This window comes from Carettochelys insculpta, chromosome 9 (assembly GCF_033958435.1).
Source record: "Carettochelys insculpta isolate YL-2023 chromosome 9, ASM3395843v1, whole genome shotgun sequence".
Taxonomy (NCBI): domain Eukaryota; kingdom Metazoa; phylum Chordata; order Testudines; family Carettochelyidae; genus Carettochelys; species Carettochelys insculpta.
The window spans coordinates 60,752,763-60,778,466 of record NC_134145.1 but is presented as its reverse complement, the minus strand read 5'-3'; the positions used below and the strand labels follow the sequence as shown (position 1 = coordinate 60,778,466).

General features: G+C 50.8%; 1 protein-coding gene across 2 annotated transcripts in view; it reads left to right on the top strand.

The window, feature by feature from the left end:
• The first annotated feature begins 10,924 nt into the window (after positions 1 to 10,924).
• The window catches only part of SEC16B (SEC16 homolog B, endoplasmic reticulum export factor), a 37,951-nt gene continuing 23,171 nt past the window's right edge, over positions 10,925 to 25,704 (top strand). Inside the window, exons 1-12 of one of the 2 annotated variants that reach the window (XM_075002646.1) lie at positions 10,925 to 11,238; positions 13,302 to 13,405; positions 14,162 to 14,282; positions 16,134 to 16,248; positions 17,608 to 17,755; positions 19,292 to 19,449; positions 20,260 to 20,321; positions 21,406 to 21,541; positions 22,231 to 22,461; positions 23,814 to 23,911; positions 24,326 to 24,407; positions 25,365 to 25,482. In XM_075002646.1, coding sequence (XP_074858747.1) covers positions 10,940 to 11,238; positions 13,302 to 13,405; positions 14,162 to 14,282; positions 16,134 to 16,248; positions 17,608 to 17,755; positions 19,292 to 19,449; positions 20,260 to 20,321; positions 21,406 to 21,541; positions 22,231 to 22,461; positions 23,814 to 23,911; positions 24,326 to 24,407; positions 25,365 to 25,482 — 1,672 coding nt within the window. In that variant the 5' untranslated portion in view covers positions 10,925 to 10,939. The remainder of the gene's footprint in view (positions 11,239 to 13,301; positions 13,406 to 14,161; positions 14,283 to 16,133; positions 16,249 to 17,607; positions 17,756 to 19,291; positions 19,450 to 20,259; positions 20,322 to 21,405; positions 21,542 to 22,230; positions 22,462 to 23,813; positions 23,912 to 24,325; positions 24,408 to 25,364; positions 25,483 to 25,704) is intronic. The other variant, XM_075002644.1, reaches the window with a different exon arrangement.

Here is a 25,704-nt window from a genome sequence, read left to right as displayed (position 1 = left end):
TTCTCTAAAGCACTCCAGCAGCACATGGTAAGTGTAGACAAGCCCAAGACAGTACCTTTATTCTTGAACATGTTCAGGCATGATTTGATCCGGTTTATGAGATGCTGCAACACCAAATCGTGTCTGAGCTGTGTGATGGGACGACATATCGTTACTCCTTCTGGCGCAGTAGATTTTACGTTGCAGCTGGGACCTCTGTCTGCTTCCCATCAGATTCCTGCAAGGCCTTGCTTGCTGAAGTAATCATAGCCCATCTGAACAAGCCCCCTGGATTTCAGTGGGATCATGTACATGCTCTGGCTACTTACAAAGGAAGGGTTTACTTGTGTGAGTGTAGGATTGTCTGACAGAGCCCTAAAGTTCTGTGTGAGAGGGAACATGGCTGACCATAGGGACCATGGAAGGTGGCAGAGGGTGAGTAACCACCAGGGGTGGGGGTGGGGGAGTGGAAGATATGGAGAGGAGGGAATACCTGCTGGGCAAGGGGAGAAAAATGGCTAGTGGACCACGAGTAGAGTTCCAACATTCCCCCTCATTTTTTTCCATCCATGGAAGTGTAAGCCCCGAGGCACCGAGACCATGTACTAGGAAGAGTTAAATCGCTGTAGAGGCTGTAGAACAGAGACGTCACTCACCCTAGTGTGCGGGCTTAGTGCTTTTGGGGTTACATAAGGAATACACTTTGTTATGGGCGCTGAGGCTGCTGCCAGGTGAGGGTGCACTGCTAGTCAACCGGGCGGCATTTGAATCTTTCCTGGGTGACTGCCCAAGCACTCAGCTTATCAGGAGCACCGTCCCTCACCTATTGGCTCATTCTGATGCCCCTTTCCAACCACCTGGAAGCTTTGAATTCATTTTAATCGAAAAACAAGGGGACCCGCTCAACCTTCCGCCAGTACCGATTCCTTGTCATATGTATCCTGTTAACAGAGGCGAACAGCATTTCCAGATCACATCTGGATGGGTGGCTGCGTACAGCTTGGCTCATTCTTGGTGGAAAGTAACACTGCTTCCCAATCACGTAAAACAAGCCTTTTGGTCTGGTTTTTAAATGTGTGTGTATTCCCCTCGGAAAGGAAATGAAAGCTGCAGCAAATGTCGATGTGTGTGCTGGGGGTTGTTGGCTCTGATTCATCTTTCCTAAGAGAAAATAAATCTCTGCAACAGAGAGGATCAAGGGTGAACTAGAGCATAGCCAATGTCTCGCCTCTTCCAAATTGGTTGCACAGAGGAAATGGCTGCAGAGGGTAGATTCCAGCACGAGGTACTCCAGCTTGAGTCACAGGTCACTCACCCTTTGCCATATACAGCTCGACCTTGTTCAAATTAGGTCCAGCTCTCAGGCTCCAAAATTTTTCATAAGTTTTTGTTACTCTTCAAAATCGGTGGGTTACTGTTGGGATCTGAGCCAGGAGTTGCTCAGTGTTGCCCAGATGCATGGTTTATTTGTGAGTCTTGTGATATTTGGTGTTTTCCTTCCTTTTGGTGTCAGGGTTAGGGGAGAATCTCAGCTTTCACTTCAATAAATGTAAGCCTGTAGGCTCATGATTTCAAAGAAAAGCTTTAAGATGCCACCTGAGTGTACCTTAAAGGCTCAAAAATAGATGAATCAAAAGAACCCAGAATTTATAATATTTTAAAATTTCATGAGTTTTCAGCCACACTCTTGGTTTTCAGAGCTCTGAGGCTAGCAGTAATGCACATGTGTAACTCGCAAAGCACAGGCTTGGTCCTACAGACATTCATGGAGTGACTCACACAACTGAGATCTGTCCAGGTTAGTGCTACCAGAGGTCTCGGTCAGCATTATAGCCCATTGGGTTGAGGCCTGCATTAGCCCCTGCCCTGAAGTGATGATGAGCTAACTTGCAAGTATTAAAGATGATGGTGACGCTCACTCATTGCCAAGTATGATCAGATTGTACACTCCTGTTTAAGGGAGTTCAGTGGCAATCAGAATGAGGCAGTGATTTTTTTGGGGGGCAGGGGGGGCTAGTACTTGCCGGTACTGAGTACGGGCACTGCGGTAGCCCCAGCCATGGAACTGGCTGGAGGGGGTAGGGGCAGGGAGCTGGACGAGTACCAGAGCCTGTTTTTTTTTTTTATAGAAATAACACTAGAACTAGGCAGTTCAAATGTTCAGATAAACATTAAGTGGACTCGACTGACCCCTGTTGAAGGGAAATAGTGATGAGCTGAATTTATTTTGTTTATTTTATCTTTAAGGCTTTAGGGTTCTGGCAGGGTGACACATACACCCCTGTCTTTACACCCCCACCCCCGTACCCTTATCTTCGGTTCCAGAACATGGTCAGTAGCAGCATGTGTGGTGGGGGACCTCATGGCTTGGGAAGACAAGCCCCACCTAGCCCCACCCCTTCCACACCCACCAAAGCCCAGCCCCTCCCCGGTGTGGCTACGACTGGCCCCCCCCTGGGGCTGCTGACCCTTGTTTCTTCTCTGCCCTAGGGTAGTGCCCTCATTGTCCCCCAACCCTCATGGAGGGCTGGCAGACTGTGGTCCCAGGCTGCCCAAACCCTGATGTTCTGCTGGCTGGCAGGTGTGGCTTGGGGAGGGTGCAAAGTCCCTCCCAGCCAAGTCTCTGGCCCCAGTGCCTGGAGAACCAATGGCTGTGCCATGGCCCCCCAGCCTTCCTGTCTCAGCCTTTGGTACCACAAGAGCAGGCTGGGGGAAGGGGTCTCAGGGACTCTGATAAGGCACTGATGGGGCCAGGTGAGGCAGTTTGGGAAGGCAACGCCTTCCCCTGGCTATGATACCCACCGCCCCTTGAGTAGCAGCCTTGGGGCACTGTGCATGAGGTAAGGGACGAGAGATGCTTCCAGCTGCGTGCAAAGGGGAGGACAGGATGATCTGGCCCATGTCCTTGCCGAGCTTGTCCCTTCCTGCTTGCATAGCGCCTAATGGCAGCTAACACCTCCGGGCTGCTGCTGGCCACCCACATAACCCTCTTGCCTCCTGTCCCCTGGGTACAGAGTGGGCACACTGTGCACCAGGGAACCTGACTGCAGGGGATTCTGCAGCCACAGAGCCTGGCTGGAGAGGTGGCTTAGTCACAAGAGGGTGCCTAGGGGATGGAGCAGCTCTGTGCTCCCCGAGGGCCAGATCCTGGGCAATGGGGGAAGGGTGGGTGAGCCCCTGCAGTTATGGGGTGGGAACAGGCTTGAAATTGCTTCACCCCCCACAACACAGCTGACAAGCAGTGAGGGCTGCACTGATGGACCACCAGCAGGACCAGCTTGGCCCCGGGAGCAGCAGTTTCACCCACCAGCCTTGCACATCCACCCCCCCTTATCAGTCACTGGCCCCCTAACTCAGCTGGTGGGCGGGCGGCTGGTGAGCAGAAATCCAGCCAGCAGCAGGCTCTGTCAGGAGGAGGCAGAAAATATGGAACAATCTGCTCATTTTTCAGAAAAATCCCAGACACCTGCAGGAGGCCTTACATAAGCAACAGTTTCTTTAAAAGCAGGACACCTGGTCACCCTAACTTAACACCTATGGCACTTTGTATGGCAAATCTTGACGTCCTGTACAGATATCTGAGGGCCTTGATGATTTAAGGGTGTGGGCGCCGTGGCCCCAGCTTTCCTGTGTTATGTCTGCCAACCAGTTCTCCAGAGCTTCAGGGTTTGGAACAGGCTGGGGCTGGGCAGCCCGACAGATTTCTGGAGCTCTGGGGCCAGGGCAGGCTGAGAGCATTATCCTGGAGAAGGCAGACAGCAAGGGCCAGAGGCCACGGGTGTGGGGGTTGGGCACATGAGCCAACAGCAGCCACAGGTGTGGGGGGCTGGGCTCTGGTGGGTGTTGAAGGGGTGGGGCAGGGGGGGTCTTGCAGCTCCATGCCCTACAGTCATCCACCACCCATGCTGCTACTGATAATGTTCTGGTGTGAACCCAGGCAGAAATCTGTGGGACCAAATGCCCTTGTATGCCCCCTCCCCACGTGTTGCCTTGAGAAGATGCACTGTCCAGTACTCGGTGGGGTGGGTCCACCCTGGGAGGCCCAGACTGGCATGGAGAGAGGAGAATTCTGGGCAGGGAGGGTTGATATATGATAGAGGGGTATAGGAGTGTGTGTGTTACCTCTCCCCACATGTGTGTAGGGGAAGTTAGGGGTGTGTGTGTGTCACCACTCCCTGTGTGAACCCTAAAGCCTTAAGGAAAAGGTAAATAAAAAGAATACAATTACAAAAAATTCTTTTTAATGGGAATCAGTCAAGTCAACAATGTTAATTTGTAACAGCAACAAAGGGTCCTGTGGCACCTTATAGACTGCATCTGATGAAGTGAGTCTGTGCTCACGGAAGCTCATGCTCAAAACTTTTCTGTTAGTCTATAAGGTGCCACAGGACCCTTCGTTGCTGTTACAGATCCAGACTAACATGGCTACCCTTCCGATAATGTTAATTTGAACATTTATACTGCTGAGTTCTGATTTCTGTTGAACTTGCTTGAATATGAGTAATTTTACGAGGTGTCCCAAATCCAGCATAGGGAAATATGGTCACCCTATAGTTGCATAATCAAATATATTATGACACTTTATTAATAACACGTGAGTTTGTGAAGCATGTACTTTTGCCCTGTATTTTCAATATTATATATGAGACAGTTTTATACCCTTGAAAATACATGTCCCCTTTTTTATTTTTAGTGCAGTGAAACGTGCTAAATTACATTTCTCCAGTCTGGGCAGCAAGTGGTTAATGTTGTCATTGCTGGCTTTCCCATGGATGGGGCCAGGTGCCCCCCGGACTATTCCTGCACTTGGCATGTGACTTTCCATTATTAACCAGACAACATTGTGCAGACCAAGTAACAACAAACTCCTGCTACAAAACAGAGCCCACTCACTGGGATTAGCCCTTTAGCCTGTTCGTGTCTTATCTGCCACTGATTAAATCTATCAGAACAAAAAGCAGTCAAGTAGCACTTTAAAGACTAGCAAAATAGTTCATTAGGTGAGCTTTCGTGGGACAGACCCACTTCTTCAGACCATAGCCAGACCAGAACAGACTCCATATTTAAGGCACAGAGAACCAAAAACAGTAAGCAAGGAAGACAAATCAGAAAAAGATAATCAAGGTGAGCAAATCAGAGAGTGGAGGGGTGCGGGTGGAGGTCAAGAATTAGATTGTCTGATTAAATCTGCAACCCTAATAACCTCTCTGCACAGTCCAGAGTGAGATAACATTGGTTTTATGGCTGGAGAGACAAAGAACGAACATTACAGGTGTCGCACAGAAAATCCACTGCAGTGAGAGCCAGCTGTGCGACCTTCTTGTCCCACAATGACCTTCTCACTATGGCTGAATTCAGGTGTTGGAGACGCCATTCCCCCTTCAAACTTTGCTTTTGCGCTCAGCTAAACTTTCCGACTAGCAGCAATGTCTTCCTACCAAGGTTCCGGGCAGCTGACGTGGCAGAGCCAGTGAGTGGGAGCATCCTTGCTAGGGAGCCGGGGCAGAGCCTGTCAGGATGGGATGCAGCAGCCCAGCCTTGGATGTAGGGGTAGGCGGTGTAAGTATTGCAGTATTGTCGGTGGAGTTAGAATAATGGGACTTTTTGAAGGGGGAATTAAGCAAAGGAGAAAGGGATCTCCCAGGATTGTAAAGATAAATGGATTTGTCTTTCTGCTACAGCCAGACTGCAAACTTATAGACACATGCTTTGATTTTAACAAATCTGCTTCTTTATTGGAGGAACGTGAGCTGGATGCAGAATGTTCTTTCCTTATTGTGCTAGATGCTAAATGCCACAGAGGGACCCTGCTTGCAGTTTATTTAACTTTCCTCACTATCAGCAGCGAGCCATTCCAGACAGTCTGTTAGTTGTACTATTAAATGTCTCTGTGCCTAATTCAAATGTGAGGATGGCAAAGTCCAGTGTGTGTCTGGAGTTGGGATTTGGGGAGTTGAAAATGGTTCATGTGGGGCTGGGATACTGGACAATGTAGACACACAATTATCTGATTGGAAAGGGGAGAGTGCCAGCCAAGAATGGACAAATAAACTCCTGGAGCAGCTCCACCCAGATGCTATGCTGCTGTTGGAGCATACAACGGGAGAGTTTCCATCTGTTTTCAGGGGCAGTGCTGCAGTATTGTTTATTGTATATTTGGTCCTGTATAAAACTCAGACCAGCAAATAGGAATTGATATAGAGGCTGCTTTGGACTTAAACCAGTGAGAGTCTGACCCGTCACGCAACCTTGACATCATCTGAAGTTAAGGGCTGCCAGCAGCAGCAAGCTGGCACCAGACTCTAATACAGTCCAGATTTGTCTAACTCAGTTTATGTCTTGGAAGATGTTAAAAGAACATGAGGCAGGAATTACTGCAGCAGATTCTACAGCCTGTGATATGCAGGAGCTCAGACTAAGTACAGGAAGGCCTCACCATTCGCTGGACAAGTGGTGAAAACCATGAATAACGCCAGTTAGTCAACATTTTAATGGAATGGGGCATTCTGTCAATGACCTAAAGGTATGTGTGTTACTTAATTATCGCACGGTTTTGGAAAGGGAAACGGCCGAGCTGGCTTTTATATTCAAATTCGGCACATTAACACATGGTTTAAATCGTGATGGGAACTTTCTGAGTCACTGTAGGGGCTTGTCTGCATACCTGGCTCAGTCTAATTCTTGACCTTCCCCCCCACCCCTCCACTCTCTGATTTGCTCACCTTGATTATCTTTTTCTGATTTGTCATCCTTGCTTTCTGTTTTTGGTTCTCTGTGCCTTAAATGTTGAGTCTGTTCTGGGCTGGCTATGGTCTGAAGAAGTGGGTCTGTCCCACGAAAGCTCACCTAATAAACCATTTTGCTAGTCTTTAAAGTGCTACTTGACTGCTTTTTGTTTTGATAGTGTATAGACTGGCACGGCTTCCTCTTTGTTACTATATTGCATGCATGTTTTCTTTTTTGAGCATCCTTCATTATCTTTTCCATTGTCCTCTTATTTCTTCCATCTCTGTCTCTTCTTCCCGCATGTATCTATTCCCAGTCTCCCCCTCATCTCTTGTTCTTCCTGTCTTTCCTAATTGATGTTTTTTGCAGCTGGGTAGGTTAGGCTGCTCTTGCTTGAAACTTTATATTACTGGCCTGGCAATGTCTGCCCATAACTTCTTTAATTGCACAGCCTGAGTAGTATAATTCCACTGGTCATCTCAGACATCAATAGCACTGATGATTGCTGCTTTACACAATTTAAACTGCGGCTTTATCTTCACAGCGCACGGTCCTAAATAACAAGCAGCACTGTGGCACCTTAGAGAGTAATAAATTTATTCAGCCGTGAGCTTTCACGGGTAAAACCCACTGTCTTCAGATGAATGGAATTGAAAAACAGAATCCATTATATGACTGCAGTTTGGGAAATTATGCCCCTTTACAGAGATTCTGCTCATCTGGAAGTGGCTGAGAAATTTAAGATTTCTAGTATAATGATGCCCTGATGGCAGATAGGCTTTTAAAATCAGTATCAGTTGCTTACGAGAAAGAGGACTAAACTCACCAGCCAGAAAGTAAAAGAAAAAACAGGTGATAGTAAATTGAAAAGTTACGTACAGGAATAACAGCATCACTGCTTCTGCTATTGCTTGCAGATTTCAGATGGGCAAGATAAATGTGAAACTGATATGATTGTCTGTTTCCTGACTTTACAAAATTTTGTACAGTGGCATTGCAATCAACTAGTGACTTGATAATTGTACTCTGCCAGAACAGCAACAGAGGCAGTGGAACAATCTGCCTGCCAGCTAGGCCTGGCAGTTGATGACAAGGCCAAGTGTATTGGCTCCCTGGTGCACTGTGGACTGGGGTTTGAGATCTGGTGGTTCCTGCCAGTTGAAGCTCTCCTGAAATTTTCAGTAAAATATCTGTTCTGATCTTTGACCTCCAGATCATTCTGTGGTTAGAGATGATAGAACAATCAAACATGACTGGAATGTGTGGGGGGAGTTACATTTGCTCGAACTGTATTCACGCACATTAACTAAGAAGCTTAATTAGCAAGTTTAATTTATTTCTCAGGTGGCCTGTTGGCCGCATGATGAGATCCAATACCATAGTGAGGAGTATGGAATAAGACCATAAATAGAATAGAATAGATCCACTTTATTATTAGTAATAAAAGGAAAATATCTGCATTTTTTGGACTCAGTGGGTTACATGGTGGACCTGGAACAATGAGAAGAGAGGACGAATGAAAAGAAAAAGGAAAGTTATTTCACTTCTATTATAAAGGAAGAAGGTAACTGACTAACAAGTTGCCATTGGGAGCTTGTCTCTTTCTCCTTCGGCTGTTATGGCTTTAAACTTCACATGTCCCAGGCTGTTGAAGTCTCAACGTCTCCGGAAGCCCAAATAAACGCCAAGAGCAAATCCTTGGCAAGCACAGAGAAAACAGTCACGGAAGAGTTTGTCCCGAGGCAGGTGAGCAGTCTGCCCTTTGCACTGCTGCGTCAGCTGCAGGGGGGCGGCTCTGTCGCAGCAAAGAGCTGGAAGTGCTGATCCCAGGTTGAGGGTCAGGCAGGCATCAGCCGATGTGGCAGGTGGACTTTGACAGATGCCTTTGGGGACGGAGAGAGCTCAGGCCAGGTCTGCAAAGCTGCCGTGGGTGGTCTCATTGGAACAGGTGTGTGTAGGCAGATGGGCATTTTGTCACTTGCTGTGCTTTCTCTGGGAAATCAGTCACTGTTGCAAGTCATTGTTGCTGCTTCTGGACTATGGAAGAGACATGTACTTGGAATAGACTGACACACACAAGCTGCTCCGTTCAGCATTGTGCACCTTGTGTGGCATGGAGGTGGGTGTCTGCAGTCGAGATCACATCGGTGCGGACTGTGTTGACCTTTAGACTTGCACAGAACAGTTTTGGAAAAGGTGGGAGTGGAGGGGCGAGATCATAGCGCTTGGCTGAGGGGGGCAGAGGGCTTGTTAAAAAGAATTGGTGGAAAAGACTGGGAGGAGGAAGAGCTCAGTGGTTAGTGCATTTGCCCTGTAGAGTCAGGGTGGTGAGCTCAGCCCTTTGGCGGGGCCTTTCAAAGGCCTGAGGCAGGTGAGTTTTTTTATTTAAAAAAAAAAAAATCCCGGAGGGCTGGTGATAGGTGAGGGCAGGAGACTGGACTTGATGACCTCTCAAGGTCCCTTCCAGCTCTGTGAGAGATGTATATTTCTGTGTTTCACATGCCCTCCAGTTCCTGCACATGGAGCTGAGTGCATCTTACACTTTGTAAAGGATTTGATGAGCGCCCCTGAAATCCAGGTGTTGTGGCTAGGGACATTGCTTGAGCATTAGCTATAAGAGAACGGTGGGTGTCTCCACACACTCAGTTGTTCCCTGGGAACGTTCTTACTGGCTCCTGGGATGTGGGGCTTACGAGATTGCAAAGTGAGTGCTGTGGGTAGGTCCATTGTCCTCTCTCTGGCTTCTGTGCAATGAGTTTAATCGGGATTTTTGCTGTTACACTGGGCATTAAAGGTCGCCAAGGGCAGACTGAAACTGATGCCACCAGCATCTTCTGGGGCCAATGGTGCTGTTGGCAAACTCCAGCGGTGCGGAGGTGGGACACTATTTTAGACCAGGCTGTGGGTTCTGGATCCTGCCTTCATCCTCTTTGAGGTCACGTGGCTGGCCAGGGCTGTGTAGTGCCAAAGAGCAGGCTCTTTGAAGCTCCTTCCACAATAGCTTCCCACACCCTGAAACATACATACTGTTTTGGGGTTGCGAGGTTGTGGCTTGTCTCCTTCTCCTCCCAGCACAAGTCTCACCCATCAACCTTCTGAAAAACATGTCAGATACCTACTGACCACCGGAATAATTCTGCTAGTTGAAAGTGTTCCTATCAACATGATGGTTGGGGTTCTGCCCAGTGTTCCCTCTAATTTTTACCATCGATAGATAGAATAAATTTTATGGTTGCCGAGGCAGGTGCGGCTGTGCACCACCAGTAGAAACACAGGCTGCTGCCTCTAGGCGCTCTGCTGATCAGCTGGGCAGCACCTGAATCTCTCCTGGGTGGCCACCCAAGTGCTCAGCTCACAGGGAATACTGGTTCTGTCTGCCGGGCTGAGGAACAATGCTCTGGAGAAACGCTCAGCCCGCCTGCCAGCTGCTGAGGATGCTAGAGTTTCTCCCAGAGCCCATCACCAGATCCTTCCTGTGGTGCCTTCTTTTGTATCATGTGCGGCTAATAGAGGTCTGCTGTGTTTGAAATCATGAGCCTCCAGTGGCTGAAAGGGAGAGGGAGCTTCCTGTCTCTTACATGCTCTCCAAACTCCTGGCTGCTGTGCAGTAGGAATTCAGCTTCTCTGCATAACCTTTTGTTTTTATTTTTCCCTGCATTCTACGAATCTAACTGCTGTGCTCGGTTTTGCTGCACTTCATACATTTTCCAGACATCTTCAACAGCAGCACTGTGTTTTGACAGTTTCACTGCACTGATTGCAAGTAACTGGCCAATCTTGTTAATTTCTGCTTATGGAAAGCCATGAGCAACAAAAGAGTCCCCATAGCTGCGTGCAGACTCAGGAAGAAAGCACCACATTAGGTCATAATTGGAAGTTCCCCTTGCCGCTGGAAAAGTGAGAAGAGTATTGGGCTTTTTGTTTTCAAATGGGAAATTAAATTCTGTAAAAATTTTTGCCAGGGAAAGCTTTTAACTTGCCACGGGTGAGTGTACAAGGATATTTTCCCATGTCCCTTATATTACATCTTGAAGGGAGTCAAAGGGATGTGAACTAATGCCAAGGTTGATGGATATTATGACACTGGAAGCATGGCACTGCACTTTGTGGGCTGACTTTGAGTGGGTTTAGATTTCATGCCCTGGGATTTATCCCTTTGTTTGCAGGAACCTACAGACATTTTGGGACTACAAAAAAACAAATCAAGGAGGAGGAACTCCACAGTGGGACACAAATGGACCCTTGGGTGCCCCCATGGCAGCCTCCACCAAGGGGGAGGCATGTAGCCCAGATGGAGGGCTGGAACAGGGCACCATGGAGAGAAGCCTACCACAGACCTCCACCCCAGTCCTGGCATAATGGTGAGAGGTTTTACCACCAGCAACAGGACCTCCAAACAGGACCTCAACGATGGCCTCACCCATGGATGGAGTACTGCCCCCCCAGCTATCCTAGCAGGGCAGGGGATCAGATGAGACCAGACTCCAGAGCAGAGTATTATGAAAACAGTTATTTCACTAGACCGTATTCAAGGTAAGGTCAGCATAAAATTAAATAACCATATGGATCCAACTTTCCTTTTTGGCTTCTTATGCCTGTGCATCCTCCTAGATGGTCCAGTTATTAAAAAAGAAGCTGATGTGACTACTTCATTTAAGGTTATGTAACCATGTCCATCTAATCCCCGCCTTATGGTCATGCATAATTTTCTAAAACTTTCTTTTATGGGGCTAGTAACAGAGAGACAGCTGTGTGAGTCTGTATTCTAAGAAAACAAATAAACAGTCATTTAGCACTTTAAAGACTAACAGAATAATTTATTAGGTGATGAGCTTTCGTGGGGCAGACCCACTGCTTCAGATCTGGAGACAGTGCTGGGCTGGAAATGACGTGATGGTTTTATAACACAGAGATCCAAAAAAACTGAAATAAAACTGGCAAATCAGATACATAGGACAGAAAAGGGGATGATGGTGAAGGGTAGGGAGGAGGGGAGGAAACTACTAACTAAGCGTCCTGCTTGAGATAACGATGTCAAAGAGAGGGAAGTTGTCTTTGTAATGCGTGAGGTAATTGCTATCTCTATTAACACCTGTCCTCAATGTACCGAATTTGAGCATAAACTGCAGTTCACGTGTAATCTGCTGTTAAAGTCTCCTTGTTGTAAGATGCATATTCTCAGGTCTTTAACAGAATGGCCTGCTCCATTGAAATGCTCACTGGTTTATGTGTATTCAGATTACTAATGTCTGCTCTGTACCCATTCATTCTTTGGCAAAGAGTTTGCCCAATTTGTCCCATGTACATACTAGAGGGGCATTGCTGGCACATGATAGCGTATACATATACAACATCGATTGAGGCACAGGAGAATGACCCCCTGATCTTGTAATTAGTGTGGTTCGGTCCGGTGACGGTGTTTCCAGAATAAATATGGGGACAAAGTTGGCAACAAAAAGTTCCAGGATTAGTATTACTGTGGTATGGCCTGTGGCTGCTAGTGAGAGTTTTCCTGAGGTTAGGTGGTTGTCTGTAGGAGAGAATAGGCCCCTCACCTGGGGCCTCTTGGAGTATAGCCAGCATTTATGGGGCTGAAATTTTCCAGGCTTGACTTCTATCCAACTGTGAATTTCTTTGGAAAATTGGAGTAAATATAATTCAGCTTTTTGAGTGCTGACACAGTGATAAAATGTAAAGAATAATGTAACAAAAATTATTGCAGCCATGTTAACCCAACTGCAGAAACAGCTAGGGGAACAAGGATAAAATGTGAGATTGAGGAGAAGTGGCTTTGAGGATCAGGCTAGATACGGATATTGATTTGATGGTGCTATGGACATTTGAAAATTGCATGTTGTACCTGAGAAGTCCACTTTGCAATGGGTTTTTCATAAAGCTTATGCAGCGCTCTGCTAGGGGAAGCGAATGAATGGTCCGAGATCGAGGGAGGACTCTGGGGCTTTTGGGATTTAGCCAAGAAGGGAGCCCTAATGGGAGGCCCGTGGCAGCTTCAAAGGTTTGCAGGACAGAGGCTCTCTTCTCCAAATTTCCTTAACTGCTCGTGAGGGTTCATCCCTTCAGCAAAGCTCCTAAGGTTATTCCAGGGTTATCCACTTGCACAGTTCTAAAATTCCACCAAAGGACTTCAGTGGACTGGAGGGTGATGCTCCTTCCATTAGGAACAGGAAATGAAGGCAATCTGATCCCCAAACCTGTTGCTCTATGCTTCAGAGCACTCGCCCTAACCTCTGGGCTTGACATTAGGCCTGTCTGTAACCCTGCAGCTGACTGGGGGCTCATGAAACCCTGGTCTTTATTTTATTGGTCTTGTTTCACAGTGGAGTTCCAAAAATCTCAGGCTGGAATGGGATCCTCGCTTGGCATTGATTCCTTGGCCTTTGGCCTTGGAACTGATTCTGGAATGTGATCCCGACCCTAGATCTAATGCAGAACGAGTCTCCTGATCTTTTGTTTGGATCTGGATTTGAGGTTCTTGGAGCTGCTCAGTGCCAATACGGTTCTGATGGGGATTCCTTTCTCTGGCTCTCCTTTTGGTTCGCCACCCTCTCTGTTCTGTGTATTTGGGATCATTTCAGGCAGGGCTATGAAGACTACTGGAGTTTCCCATCGCCAAACTCTGGGGAAGACTATGCCTACAGAGGTTATCACAGACCTCTCCAAGTACTACAGCATGACAGAGGTATTGTATATTCTTCTAGAAAATGAAAGAGACTTTGCTTGCCGTCTTTTGTTAGCCTGGCCTGTGTAATGATCTGTTGTATTGGCAACTCCTGATGGTTCCTTTAGCATTAGCCCTGTATGACGTGCCCCTTCTCTGATGTATGTATAGATCTCTGTGATGGTGACCAACCCTCTTAGAAGAGGAGGACTGGTTGTTGCCTCCTCTAGAACCAGCTGATCACCTTTTTTTTGATCAGATGGTCTTGACAAAGAGTATCCCAAGGTATCCCTCTGGTGGGCTGAGTTCATTGCCTTCATTCCCAGCCCTCGAATCATAATCTCATGTTGCAAATTCTGAGATGGGTTTGCTTTTCAGCAATGGCTACATCAGTGACATACCAGAGCTTAAGAGCTCCCAGTAGTAGGTGAAGCACCAGGTAGTTGCTGGACCAGACATTGTAGGATAATGTTGATTTTACTACATGGTCCGAGCTAACAGGCTGATGACATTTCTAGCTACAGGACATGTGAAGGAAGGAAGGGGTGTCTGTTGATACTGTGCATGTGATTTGTCAGTGTGTGTGTTGTACATACAGACATACGTGTATGCACACAAATATATATCTTAGCACTAATGAGACAGAATATAATTTGGAAGCAACGGCATGCAAACAACAAATCCTGATTCCGTGTTGCTCGTTTTAAAACTTTGTTAATACTAATTGCACTGAAGAAAAAGGTTAGGTCTTTATGGTGGCTTTTTCCGAGTGTGCAGATCCAAGGCAAGAAGATCCTTACGGCCGGCACGTGAATTACTGGGATCAGCAGTCTGACAGAGATTCCCGCTGTGACCAGGGCACCAGCCCTGGTGGGCAGAATGATGCCGCCCAGTTCCGGTAAGTTTGATTAGAATGGGAAGGTGAGAACCTAAGGTCTATGCAGGAGCTTGCTGTCAGGTTTTCCAATTCTCCTTGCAAAAGCTCACCAATAACACGTGATAGATGGGTGAGCGTGGTTGTGCTGTCCTCTGAGATGCAGTGGGATGGACTGTCTCTAGGAACTGTAGGTTGGTGGAGCTCCGCACTGCTCACTCGGAACCTGTAGTGGCTTACCTAGAGAGTGGTGACCTTCGCCAGTGCAGTCTCACTTATCTAGTCAGCAGCTCCATTGGCAAAGCTGCTTTGTGTTAAGGTGCATACGTGGTGCTCACTGCGTCTCCTTGGGCTTCGCGTAGTCTGGGGGGACAACCAGTTTGCTGGGCCCCTGGGCATGGTGTGTGTGGGGCTGTCATGGGGTTCAGCGCTGCACCCCGTCCACAGGCAGAAGTGACTCTCGCTCAGCAGGAGAACAGCGGGTTTATTAGCCAACAGGGACACAGCATGGTACAGAGGTGTCAGGACAGCAATCAGAGACAGCCAGTTCAATCCATGCTGGGGAGAGGAGGCCCCGAGGGGCCCCTGGAGCCGGGACATTGCCCCCTCCTTTGCCTCTGTCTGTCCCAGCGCAGACTCATTGCTTTCCAACTCCCAGTTCCAATTCAAACCCCTCAGGCTCCACCTCCCCCTTTGTCTGCAGCCCAGAGGTGTCACCTGGTCGCCTCGGTTACCCTCAGCAGGAGCTCCACACCCTCTGTGAGACACACACACGTGTACACATGTATCCCCCACTACATCACAGGGGCCTGGCTTCATTCTCCCTGGAGGGGTGTGGCCTCAGGAAGAAGGGGCGGAGCTGTGGGCATCCGGGCTCTCCCAGACCATGCTGCACTGGCTCCCCCAACCAGCCCTGAGAGCTGTCTGGAGCACACCACATGGCACTCTGGCAGTGATTTAAAGGGCCTTGGGCTCCGGCCATTGCTGCTCCTGCAGTGGGGGCAGCCAGGAGCCCTGGGCCCTTTTGAAGAGCCAGGCCCTGGGGCAGCTGTTCCCTCCTCCCTGCATTGGTGGTCCTGCTCAGAGCATTGAAGAGGGTCACCATTAGCTCACTCTCGAAATGCTTGTTGTGTCTGTTTCAAAGGCACCTTCTACTGTATTCCAAACCTGGTGCAGCCAGGGACCCCTCAGCATCACTGTCAGTGTGCATGGCCCAGCCCTGCTCAGTCACATGCTCTCAAGAGCTGCTTCGTGCTTCAGGTAGCACTAACCACATCCCTACCCTGCAGTTCCCAAGACACAAGCAGGCCAGGGGCGGGGAAGGATTCTCTGTGCCTAATCCATGCTTAGCATGGAGCTGGTCATTAGGGCCTGATCTGGTCCTGACTGAAGTCAGTAGAAAGACTCCTATTGACCTTAAAGGGTTTTGGGGCAGGCCTCTAGATTAAAAAGCACAGTGACCAGGGACTGTGTCTGTCCATCACTGGATATACTGTCTATCTGCCTCTTTAGAGCCTAAATGCCTTTAAAATCTGGCCCTTAGTACTCAGTATACAGCTCTTCATCTTGGTAGGATGCAGCCAGAATCCATGCCATTGAACAGCAAAACTGCAGCTCTGGTATTTTCTGCAGCAGCTGGAGTCTCGCCTAGCGAGACGGTTCTGTGCAGTCTCATTTCCCATGAAAAAACAGAGGGTGTCTTCTTCCCCCGCTATCTGGCTGCGGTACACATACCACTGGCTTTTCATCTAGGAGAGTCATGTCCATCTGTCATTGCAACTTGGTGGGCCAGGTCTGCAGTGACTTCTGTGGGCTGCTGAGGTCTCACAGCATATCTGCTGTCACATTGGGTTGGCGCTGTGTTCTTTCGTACAGTTCAAAGAGCTACGAATCATATGAGGGGAGGCACATCTCTACTCCCAGGCAGGAGCAGACTGGGGAGGAATCCCGAGGGAACTGCGTGGCGGACGCCAGCTTCCAGCCATATGAGGTAACTACAGACAGAGGAGTCGGAGCTTTGAGTTTCTTCTGGAGATTTCAGAGAGTGTCTGTCAGTCTGGAAGCCCATCTGAGTGGGAGTGTTGCATTGGAAAAGGGACCAGGCCATCAGGAGGACTGAATTTTTCCATGGAATCTGCGACCAAGTCTCCATGTGAACTCGAGTAAATGGCTTCTCCACCCACTGCCTCAGTTTCACAGCTGGAGACGTATGGGTAGTGTTGCTGCAAGAGTCTCATGTGGAAACATGGTTGAAGGGCTATTAGTATCATGAGCATATGTTTTCCTGCTGCTGGGCTGTCACTTGCACTCCCCGGGGCATCTGGAGGCGGGGCCCATCCCTGCGGCACCTAGAACTAGCCCAAAGGCAGGTTTTGTTAGGTTTCTCCACCCTGTGTTCCCCTGGGATCTTCCTTGCCTTCCCACACTGGGGTGAGTGGTGTCCCATTACCAGAGCACTGCTCACTTCCACTAGTGACAGGAAACCCTGTCTGACTGACTGCCTTTTGCAAGGATCAAAGGGAAAAACATATCTAGAAAATATGCGTGTCAGATGGGCAACAAGTCGTCTAGCTCAGGGGCCAGCAACTCCCAGCACGGGTGCCAAGAGTGCACACGAGCCGATTTTCATCGGCCTGTGAGGCGGTAACTCAGCCCTGCCCCTCCTTCCCCATGCAGCTGGAAGCTTGCTCAAAGCCAGGCCTCCTGTGGGTTAACAAAAGAGCAGCTAATGCCACCAACCACCCCCTCAATGGTAAAGAGCGGCCTCTTCATTTACTCATTAATCAAGCTGTTGTCAGTGAGGCTATTAGTGACTTTAAAAAGTATCCCTGACGCTCGGCCTGTACATAGAGGCCAAAAGGTCAAATTTCGCCCCCTGCCCCCTGGTCCTGCTTCCTGGAGGCCAGTGGATTTGTGTAACTTCCCACCAACTGGGGCTCTACGTCAAACTGACCAAAGCCACCAGGAATAAGCAAAGTGCCAACTGAACGAGTCTGAGATTGTCTGAGGCGAGGTGCAGCTGTACCCTGCTCATCAGCGCGCTGGTGTCCGTCCCCCCCGTGCGAGGGCCACGCAAGCTGACGACAGCTCTCGGCTTGAGACTTTTGGCTGTTTAGCTCAAGCTGGGGAGACCCCTCTGCGAGTCCTGCAGGAGCTGGTCCCAAGATGGCTGCCGTCTCACTACAGACACAAAATCTGTGTGTTGTGTTCCACCTCCGGCTCCCTCTCCACGCAGTGCAGCTCTCTCCTCCTTGCCGGCCTCCCCGCCCACCTTCCCCACTTGCCTCCCTCATGGCACCTTTTTCTCTGCTTCCCTCTCCCAGTGACTCTGGCTTCTCTTTCCCCTCAGCGCTCTGCCCCACACGAGCTCAGCCGGCTCGAGCAGTACAGGGAGTCCGGCCTCAGCTCCAGCAGTTATGAGCTCAGTCAGTACATGGGCGACTCTCCTGGTCAGTATGGCCCAGATCCCGCAGAGACCTGGAGCCCAGTTCAAGCAGGTGGGTCTCTCCTGAGGGCAGGCGCTCACAGGCATGCTATCGGGGGGGGCAGGGTGACACGGGGCGATGCCCAGGTACTGTCGGGTGGGGGCAGGGTGACGCAGGGCGATGCCCAGGCACCGTCAGGTGGGGGCAGGGTGATACGGGGTGATGCCCAGGTACCGTCGGGTGGGGGCAGGGTGACTCAGGGCGAGGCCCAGGTACTGTCGGGTGGGGGCAGGGTGACGCAGGGTGATGCCCAGGTACCGTCGGGTGGGGGCAGGGTGACGTGGGGCGATGCCCAGGCACCGTCAGGTGGGGGCAGGGTGATACGGGGTGATGCCCAGGTACCATCGGGTGGGGGCAGGGTGACTCAGGGCAAGGCCCAGGTACCGTCGGGTGGGGGCAGGGTGACGCGGGGCGATGCCCAGGCACTGTCGGGTGGGGGCAGGGTGACGCGGGGCGATGCCCAGGTACCGTCGGGTGGGGGTACGGTAGCTCAGGGCGATGCCCAGGCACCATCGGGTGGGGGCAGGGTGACGTAGGGCGAGGCCCAGGCACCATCGGGTGGGGGCAGGGTGACGTAGGGCGAGGCCCAGGCACCATCGGGTGGGGGCAGGGTGACTCAGGGCGAGGCCCAGGCACCGTCGGGTGGGGGCACGGTGACGTAGGGCGAGGCCCAGGCACTGTCGGGTGGGGGCAGGGTGACACAGGGCGAAGCCCAGGTTCTGTTGGGTGGGTTCAGGGTGATGCAGGGTGAGGCCCAGGTACCGTCGGGTGGGGGCAGGGTGACGCGGGGCGAAGCCCAGGCACCGTCGGCTGGGGGCAGGGTGACGCGGGGTGAAGCCCAGGCACCGTCGGGTGGGGGCAGGGTGACGCGGGGCAATGCCCAGGTACTGTCGGGTGGGGGCAGGGTGACGCAGGGCGATGCCCAGGTACTGTCGGGTGGGGGCAGGGTGACACGGGGCAATGCCCAGGTACTGTCGGGTGGGGGCAGGGTGACACGGGGCAATGCCCAGGTACTGTTGGGTGGGGGCAGGGTGACGCAGGGCGATGCCCAGGTACCGTCGGGTGGGGGCAGGGTGACGCGGGGCGAAGCCCAGGCACCGTCCGGTGGGGGCAGGGTGACACGGGGCAATGCCCAGGTACTGTCGGGTGGGGGCAGGGTGACGCAGGGCGATGCCCAGGTACTGTCGGGTGGGGGCAGGGTGACGCGGGGCGAGGCCCAGGCACCGTCCGGTGGGGGCAGGGTGACACAGGGCGAAGCCCAGGTTCTGTTGGGTGGGTGCAGGGTGACGCAGGGCGAAGCCCGGGTACTGTACGGTGCCTGTGGATTTGGGAATCACTTTGGGCAGCTCAGGGGAGGGCTATTTGACCGAACTGTGCCTGGCCCAGTCTGTGGGGCCAGGGCCCCCGTCCCAGCTGGTGGAGAAAGCTTGGTGCTGCCTGGTTTGACGCTGTCCCCAGGCCTTTCCCCACCCCTGCAGCCATAGCCAGGCCTGCTGAGCGGCTGTGAAAGGGGGGCTGCAGCCTGTGTACGTGTTTGTTGCTGTTTAGAGGATGATCTGCTGTCCAGCCTGCGTCATATGGCGCCCCAGAAGTATTCCCTCCCGCACGTGCCAGTGTGCTTTGGAGCAGGAGGCCAGCTGGTCCGAGTGTGCCCTAACTCCCCTGCTGATGGGCAGCCCGCCCTCGTCGAAATGCACAGCCTGGAGGTAACCTACCACCCAGCGCCAGAGACTGAGTACTGCCAGGCCATCCCTGGCCCGCACTGCCCTTATAACGCCTCATACTGCCCATCTCCTGCCTGTACTGCCCTTATAATGCCTCGTACTGCCCACCCCTGCCTGCACTGCCCTTATAACGCCTCGTACCTCTCATCCCCCTCCCATGCTGCCCTCGTAACACCTCATACCTCCCATCCCCACCTGCACTGCTTCTGTAATGCCTCATCCCATTGCGCTTTGGAGCTATAACTTTGTACTCAGGTATGACATGGAGGAAACATGGCCAAGCGGCAAGGGCATTAGCATCGGACTTTTGAGACCTGTGGTCCAGACAAGTTTCCGCTTTGCCACAGACTTTCTGTATGACTGTGGACGAGTCCCTTAGCTGCTCCATGCCTCAGTTTCCCATCTGTAGGGGTGCCATAGCCCGGCCCGGCCTCGTAAGGGTGTTGAGAGGATAAATGCATTAAGGATTGTGAAGAGCTCAGATACCGCAGCAATGGAGATCAGATAAACACCTTAGATGGATTGTGTTCCACAGGTACTGTCCTCCTGAGCCCAAGCTTTCTTCCTCCCAAAGGGCTGCAATGTTAGTACCCAGATCCCATTGTAAAAAGCAGTTGTGTCTTAGGGTTGTGTGGATCACAGTGGTACACTCTTCATTGCCTATGCTCTGGGATAACATAGACACTCAAAGATGGCTTTGGGAAAAGCATTGCCAGTACTAGTAGACCCTTTACCAAAGGACTTTAGCTTCCAGACCAGGCCTCCGTCACAGCTTCTGCTCTTGTGTCCTAGGTAATCCTTCATGACACCAAAGAGCAGGAGGAGATGCGTGCCTTCCCAGGGCCTCTGGTCAGGTACAGTGCCATTAGAGGAGTACAATCAACCATGCTCCTATCTGCAGCATTGCTTTCTGTCCCACAGACAGCTTCTCTCCAGAGCTCCTCCACGCAGAGCGTGCACATTAGAGGAGGACATTGTAATCCAGAATTGAGCTGAAGCCATGTAATTTGGATTCATATTTGAAACTCCCGGAAGCCTCAGGCTGTTTTTTGGGCTAGGCTCTTTGTAGAGGCATGAGCCATCTGCAAACTCCAGGTCTGGATTTAGCAACCCCCATGTGGGATTTGGAGAGTTTGCTCAGTTGAGGATGCTCAGAGAAGATTGCTGGACTTCGTTTGACTGGTTCTTAGTTTGTAACCAAGCCCAGGCAAACCTGGGTTGTAAGAAGGGCTTATGGGGCATCTGCAGTCTTTGTACATTTAGCAGCTTTGTCCAAGCAGGAGTTTCAGTCCTCTTATGCGCAGCAAGACTGAAGCCTGATTTGCCCTTTGGTGTGCAGATGTAGGGAATATCTTCCCTCAACCCATATGTTCAATCAGGCTTGCTCCGCATCCCATTGGTTATTCTGAAGTGTTGTTCAGCCCCTTGTGATTAAAGCTGAGAGATAAATTAGGCCTTTTTCTTTCTTTAAAAGAAAAAAGAGCAGTGAAAATACAAAAAGCATTTAGGAAGCAGAGAAGGTGGCTAGAAGGCTGAGGAAGTTACTGGCTCAGTAGGAAACAATATCAGTGGAGTGCGCCATAGATGGTAGAGTCCCATCGTCCGTGATCTTCTCCGATGATAAATGGATCTGGATCAAGTTAAAAATGCTGGAGGTACCCAAAGAAGGGATTCCAGATTCATTCTAATTCTTCATGGCTTGGCCATTTGCAAAATGGAAATAAGAATAAACGGTCTTTTTCCATGTTCTGTGAGATTTGTCTGAAGGATGCACAGTGGCGTTATTGATATGCACATTAGTATCTCTGATTTTCTACTTCTCCATGAATTTCTGGGTCCTCCATATAACTCCAAGGGTCACAGGAACCTTCCCCCATACTGTTAAGGATGGCCTGCCTGGCACCAACATTCCCTCTGCCCCTTTGTTTGTTCCTGCAGGGAGGATTTGCACAAAGTAGATGTGATGACGTTTTGCCAACGCAAAATGGCCACAAGCTGTGATTTGAAGACTCAGAGAGGCCGGGATTCAGCCCTGCTCTGGAAACTCTTGGTCCTCCTTTGTCGGCAGAACGGGGTGCGTGTCTCTTTTGTGCGGTGTTGCGTGCCAGTCCTTTTGTGGCTTTTGGGGTCAGTTAGGGATGGCTCAATGAAAGAGTCCCTGGTGTAAGTCTGAAGCAGCAAAGTGGGGGATCATAAATGCATCTCACTCCCCTGCTCGTGCTGACCCTGTTAATGTGACCCAAAGCACCAGGTACATGGAAGACATGGCGGCTCTCCAAACCAGGTACATCGTCTTTTAAATACCAATGTTCTGATGGAACAGCAGCACTTCAAGGGATATTGTCAATTTAATTTGATCAGACCCAGTCAGAGGGAGGTTTGCCACTGAATGTTAAAGGGAATCAGGCCCAGATCATTGAGAGCTGTGAAATCTGGCTTTTGCTGTTATGCCCCTTGTTGATGATTCATTGCTTGACTTCTGTAACACTGTGCATATGTAATTAAGAATAGAATCTTCAATGAGATACAAATCATATGCGCCACCAATCCTCATGCTTCAGGGCATAGACTGATCAGGACTGGTGGATCAGGAAGGAATCACTCCCCAAAGTATGGTAGTATTTGGAGTGGTGCATTTGGGAGGTTTTATAACTACCTCTGTATTATGCAGTGTTGACCACTGGCTGAGGCTGGATACCAGACTAGATGGATATTTAGCTGGGTGTAATATGGCAGCTCTTATGTTCCTGTTTCCCTGTGAAGTCCATGGTCGGCTCAGACACAGCTGAGCTGCTGATGCAAGACTGCAAGCGCCTGGAGAAGTATAAGAGGCAAGAGCCGGTGGCCAACCTGATCAACCTGACGGATGAAGAGTGGCGAGTGCCGGGCTCAGGGACACCAGACCTCCTCACTGGGGAGATCCCACCCAGCATGGAGACACCAGAGCAGAGAGTGGAGAAGTTCACTAAGCTTCTCTTTTACGGAAGAAAGAAAGTAAGTAGGCTGCATGCACATCCTTGTCGTCCTGCTGTCAATAACCAGCACTACAGCACAGCCTGAGTAGGGTGGGGTCTAACGGACATGACAGGGGTGCTCAAACAGCTTGTATGGGGGAAGTACTGAGAGCCATTGATCCAAACTATAAATACTGGATATGGTGGAAACCACTTTGCACTGGGGTCGATGCACCAGCGCAGCACTGCCTGCTGGTCACAATGGGAATTAGTTCATTTGCTGAGTGTGCCGCCTCCCAGTTGGTGTCTGACCCATCGTTGCTCCACTCTCCTTCTCTCCCCTCTCCGGGTCTGGACCTGCATTGTTCCTTTGATCTGCCCATTACTCCGGGTCCTAACACAGACCCCCATTGGCAGCAGCTGTCTCCTGCCCTCCTTTTCTTGCCTTGATTGCTTACCCTCCCTGGGCCACTCCTCTGTGACCCTTGCACCTACTAGGCCCTTATGTGGAAATCCACAGCTTGGTAGGTATCAGGCTGGAGCTTCTTTCCAGCTCCCCTGACCCTGCCCAGCGCTGCTCTGTCCAAGATGCCTCTGGTTTTCTCCCCTGCTGAGATGCAGGTCCTTTGGCAGTCAGGCTGGGAGAGAGCTCTCCTTCACATTGCAGCCTTTTATAGGGCCCAGGCTGGCCCTGACTGGCTGACTGCTCCTCACTGTGATAGATCAGTTTCCCACGGGCTTCTTCTGGTCCACTTTTAACCTGCTCCCTGCTAGAGTGGACGAAAGCACTGCTACATACTTCAAGCTCAGATGTGTGGCAGCCTGCCCCACCCATCACCACCAGCTCCAGCATCTTTGGGACCCAGTGTTTCAAATGCTAACAGCCATGGGCCGCTCCTCTAAGAGCTCCTGCTGAACTAGTGGTAGCAATGATGGGAGGAGAAACCCCTAGTGCAGAGAAGGTCTTAGTGCCCAGTCTAGGGTTCTGACTTTGTGGCATGATACATGCTACAGGCAGCCTGGAACTTGCAGCTGATGGAACAGTGCAAATATCTTGAAACAGGCTGGTATAAATGTGAGAGGGTCTGGGTGATGGAGAATACTTTGTCTACGCTGGCTCCAAAGGAGTAAATGCAACAGTCACATCGTGCATCACAGCCTTGAGCTGGTCCCAGTGTTTGGTGGGAGGAACATATCACACCCAGGGGAGAAATTAATTCATTTCTCCCAAGCCTCACTCCCTGTGAATGGGCAAAAGCCTTAAGGAAGCCTGAGGCCCACGGAGTCAGGCTGCAGGTCCTGTGCTGGGCCTTGGGAAGTCAGGACCTTCCTTCCACGGCTGTATAACAGAGACATGGTGGAAGGATAACCTTATTTTTCTCCTGGCTGCAGGAAGCCCTGGACTGGGCCATGAGAAGCCAGCTGTGGGGTCATGCCCTGTTCCTGTCAAGCAAGATGGACTTGAGGACCTACAGCTGGGTTCTGAACGGGTGGGTAGAAGCTGCCAGAGCGCAAGAACTCTCCCCCGTGATTGGCTACCTCCCTTGTCCTTCAAAACCACACCACATTCCCCACCCATGTCTGTGCCTCACACCACCCGAGCCCTTTGGTAGAAGATTTCTGCTTCTTGTCTCATCTTATGTTGGAGATGGCACGAGGGGCAGAGCTGGCTCACCAGACAGCCTGTCTGCAGGCCTGACAGTGTATTTAGCCTCACAACAGGCCCTGTAAGGCAGGGACATGTGAGCCACACCTCACAGAGAGGGAAATAAGGCACAGTGAGACTAAAGCTGCTTAAGGTCACTGAGGCAATCTAGGCCTGTGTCCTAGGCTGGTGTCCTAACCACTGGGCCCTCTTTCCTTTCTGCTAGCTCAGAGGCTGTCTCTCTGCTCTTGGTTTGCAGGTTCACCAGTACGCTGGCCCTCAACGACCCCCTGCAGACTCTCTTCCAGCTCATGTCCGGAAGGGTCCCTCAGGCGGCTCTGGTACTGAATGGGAAAGTATCCGGTTCCCATCCCCCAGTGCCCTGTGATGGTGTGGGGCAGGAGAGCAGGGCTGAGTGACTCTCTGCAGTGCTCCAGAGGCTGTTGTCTCAGTGTCACCGAGCTTGTCTTTAGTGTGTTCATTGCAGGGAGCAGCAAAGCAGTGGGATGTTTCTCACTGTGCTGCTCATCTGGCCAGTCCCCTCACACTTCCCGAATGGCATCAGGTCCCTTCCTGTTTCTGTTTGTCCCCTGGGACTGGGGTAACCAGGTCCCAGGGCACTGATGTGTTTGCCTGTTTGTGTCCTGGCAATGCCTCAGCGCATGGCCTCCCCATATTGTCAGATGCCAATGCGATATCGTGAGGCGGTGCAGGCAACGGGAGATTTTTACCTGTCTGGCTCACAGGGACAGGACAGACCACGGACAAGCGGCTGTCCTGTGAATATGGGATGGGCGACACCCTTAGTATGAGCAGGGACCCCTGCCAGCACCTGCACAGGGCCATTCCTCCCCAGGAATGTGATACAGAGGAGAAGCAGTGTGAGAAGCTGGCGCCCGACCTAGGGTTACATTGCAGCAACCTGTGGTGGCACTGAGAGAGGCCTGGAGCTGACTTATGGAGGATCTCTGTGGAGGGATGAAAAAGCAGAGGGGCCTGGGATTTTAGGGGACGTAGAAAGCTCAGGCTAACGGAGGGTGGGTGAAGTGGCCCGACTCAGCTAATTGGAGAGGAGGTTGATGGAGAGGCTGGAAGTGAGGTGAACACTTTGGCTGGAAGCAGGAGAAGGGAAACGAGCTGTAGCTTTACTGCCTCCTCCAACTTTAGGTCTCACCTGAACAGGGTGAGGCACTTTATTGCTTTATTCGCAGAGTGTTCCTCCCCTTGTTTTGCTCTAAAAGTTCTGTACCTACAGCCATGGCAGCCAAACTATCCATTCCTCTTTTTTCTGCTCCCAGTACTGCGGGGACAGCAGGTGGGGAGACTGGAGACCACACCTGGCCGTGATGCTGTCCAACCAGGTTGGAGATGCTGAGATGAACCACCGGGCCATCGTCACCATGGGAGACACTTTAGGTGAGGAGAGGCTGGGACTGGGCCTGGGCCCAGATGAGTGGCTGTCATCTGGGATGTCAATAGGATTCATGCTTTTGGCTTACTCCACTACAGGAGGTGGGAGGGTGGGGGCTTAATGGCTAAAGCTGCAGCTGGGTTGAAAACCATACTGGTGGAACTAAGTTTAGTCTCAGTTCTGTCCCTACTGTAGAGCCATCCACCTCACCTTCACCACCTCATGTA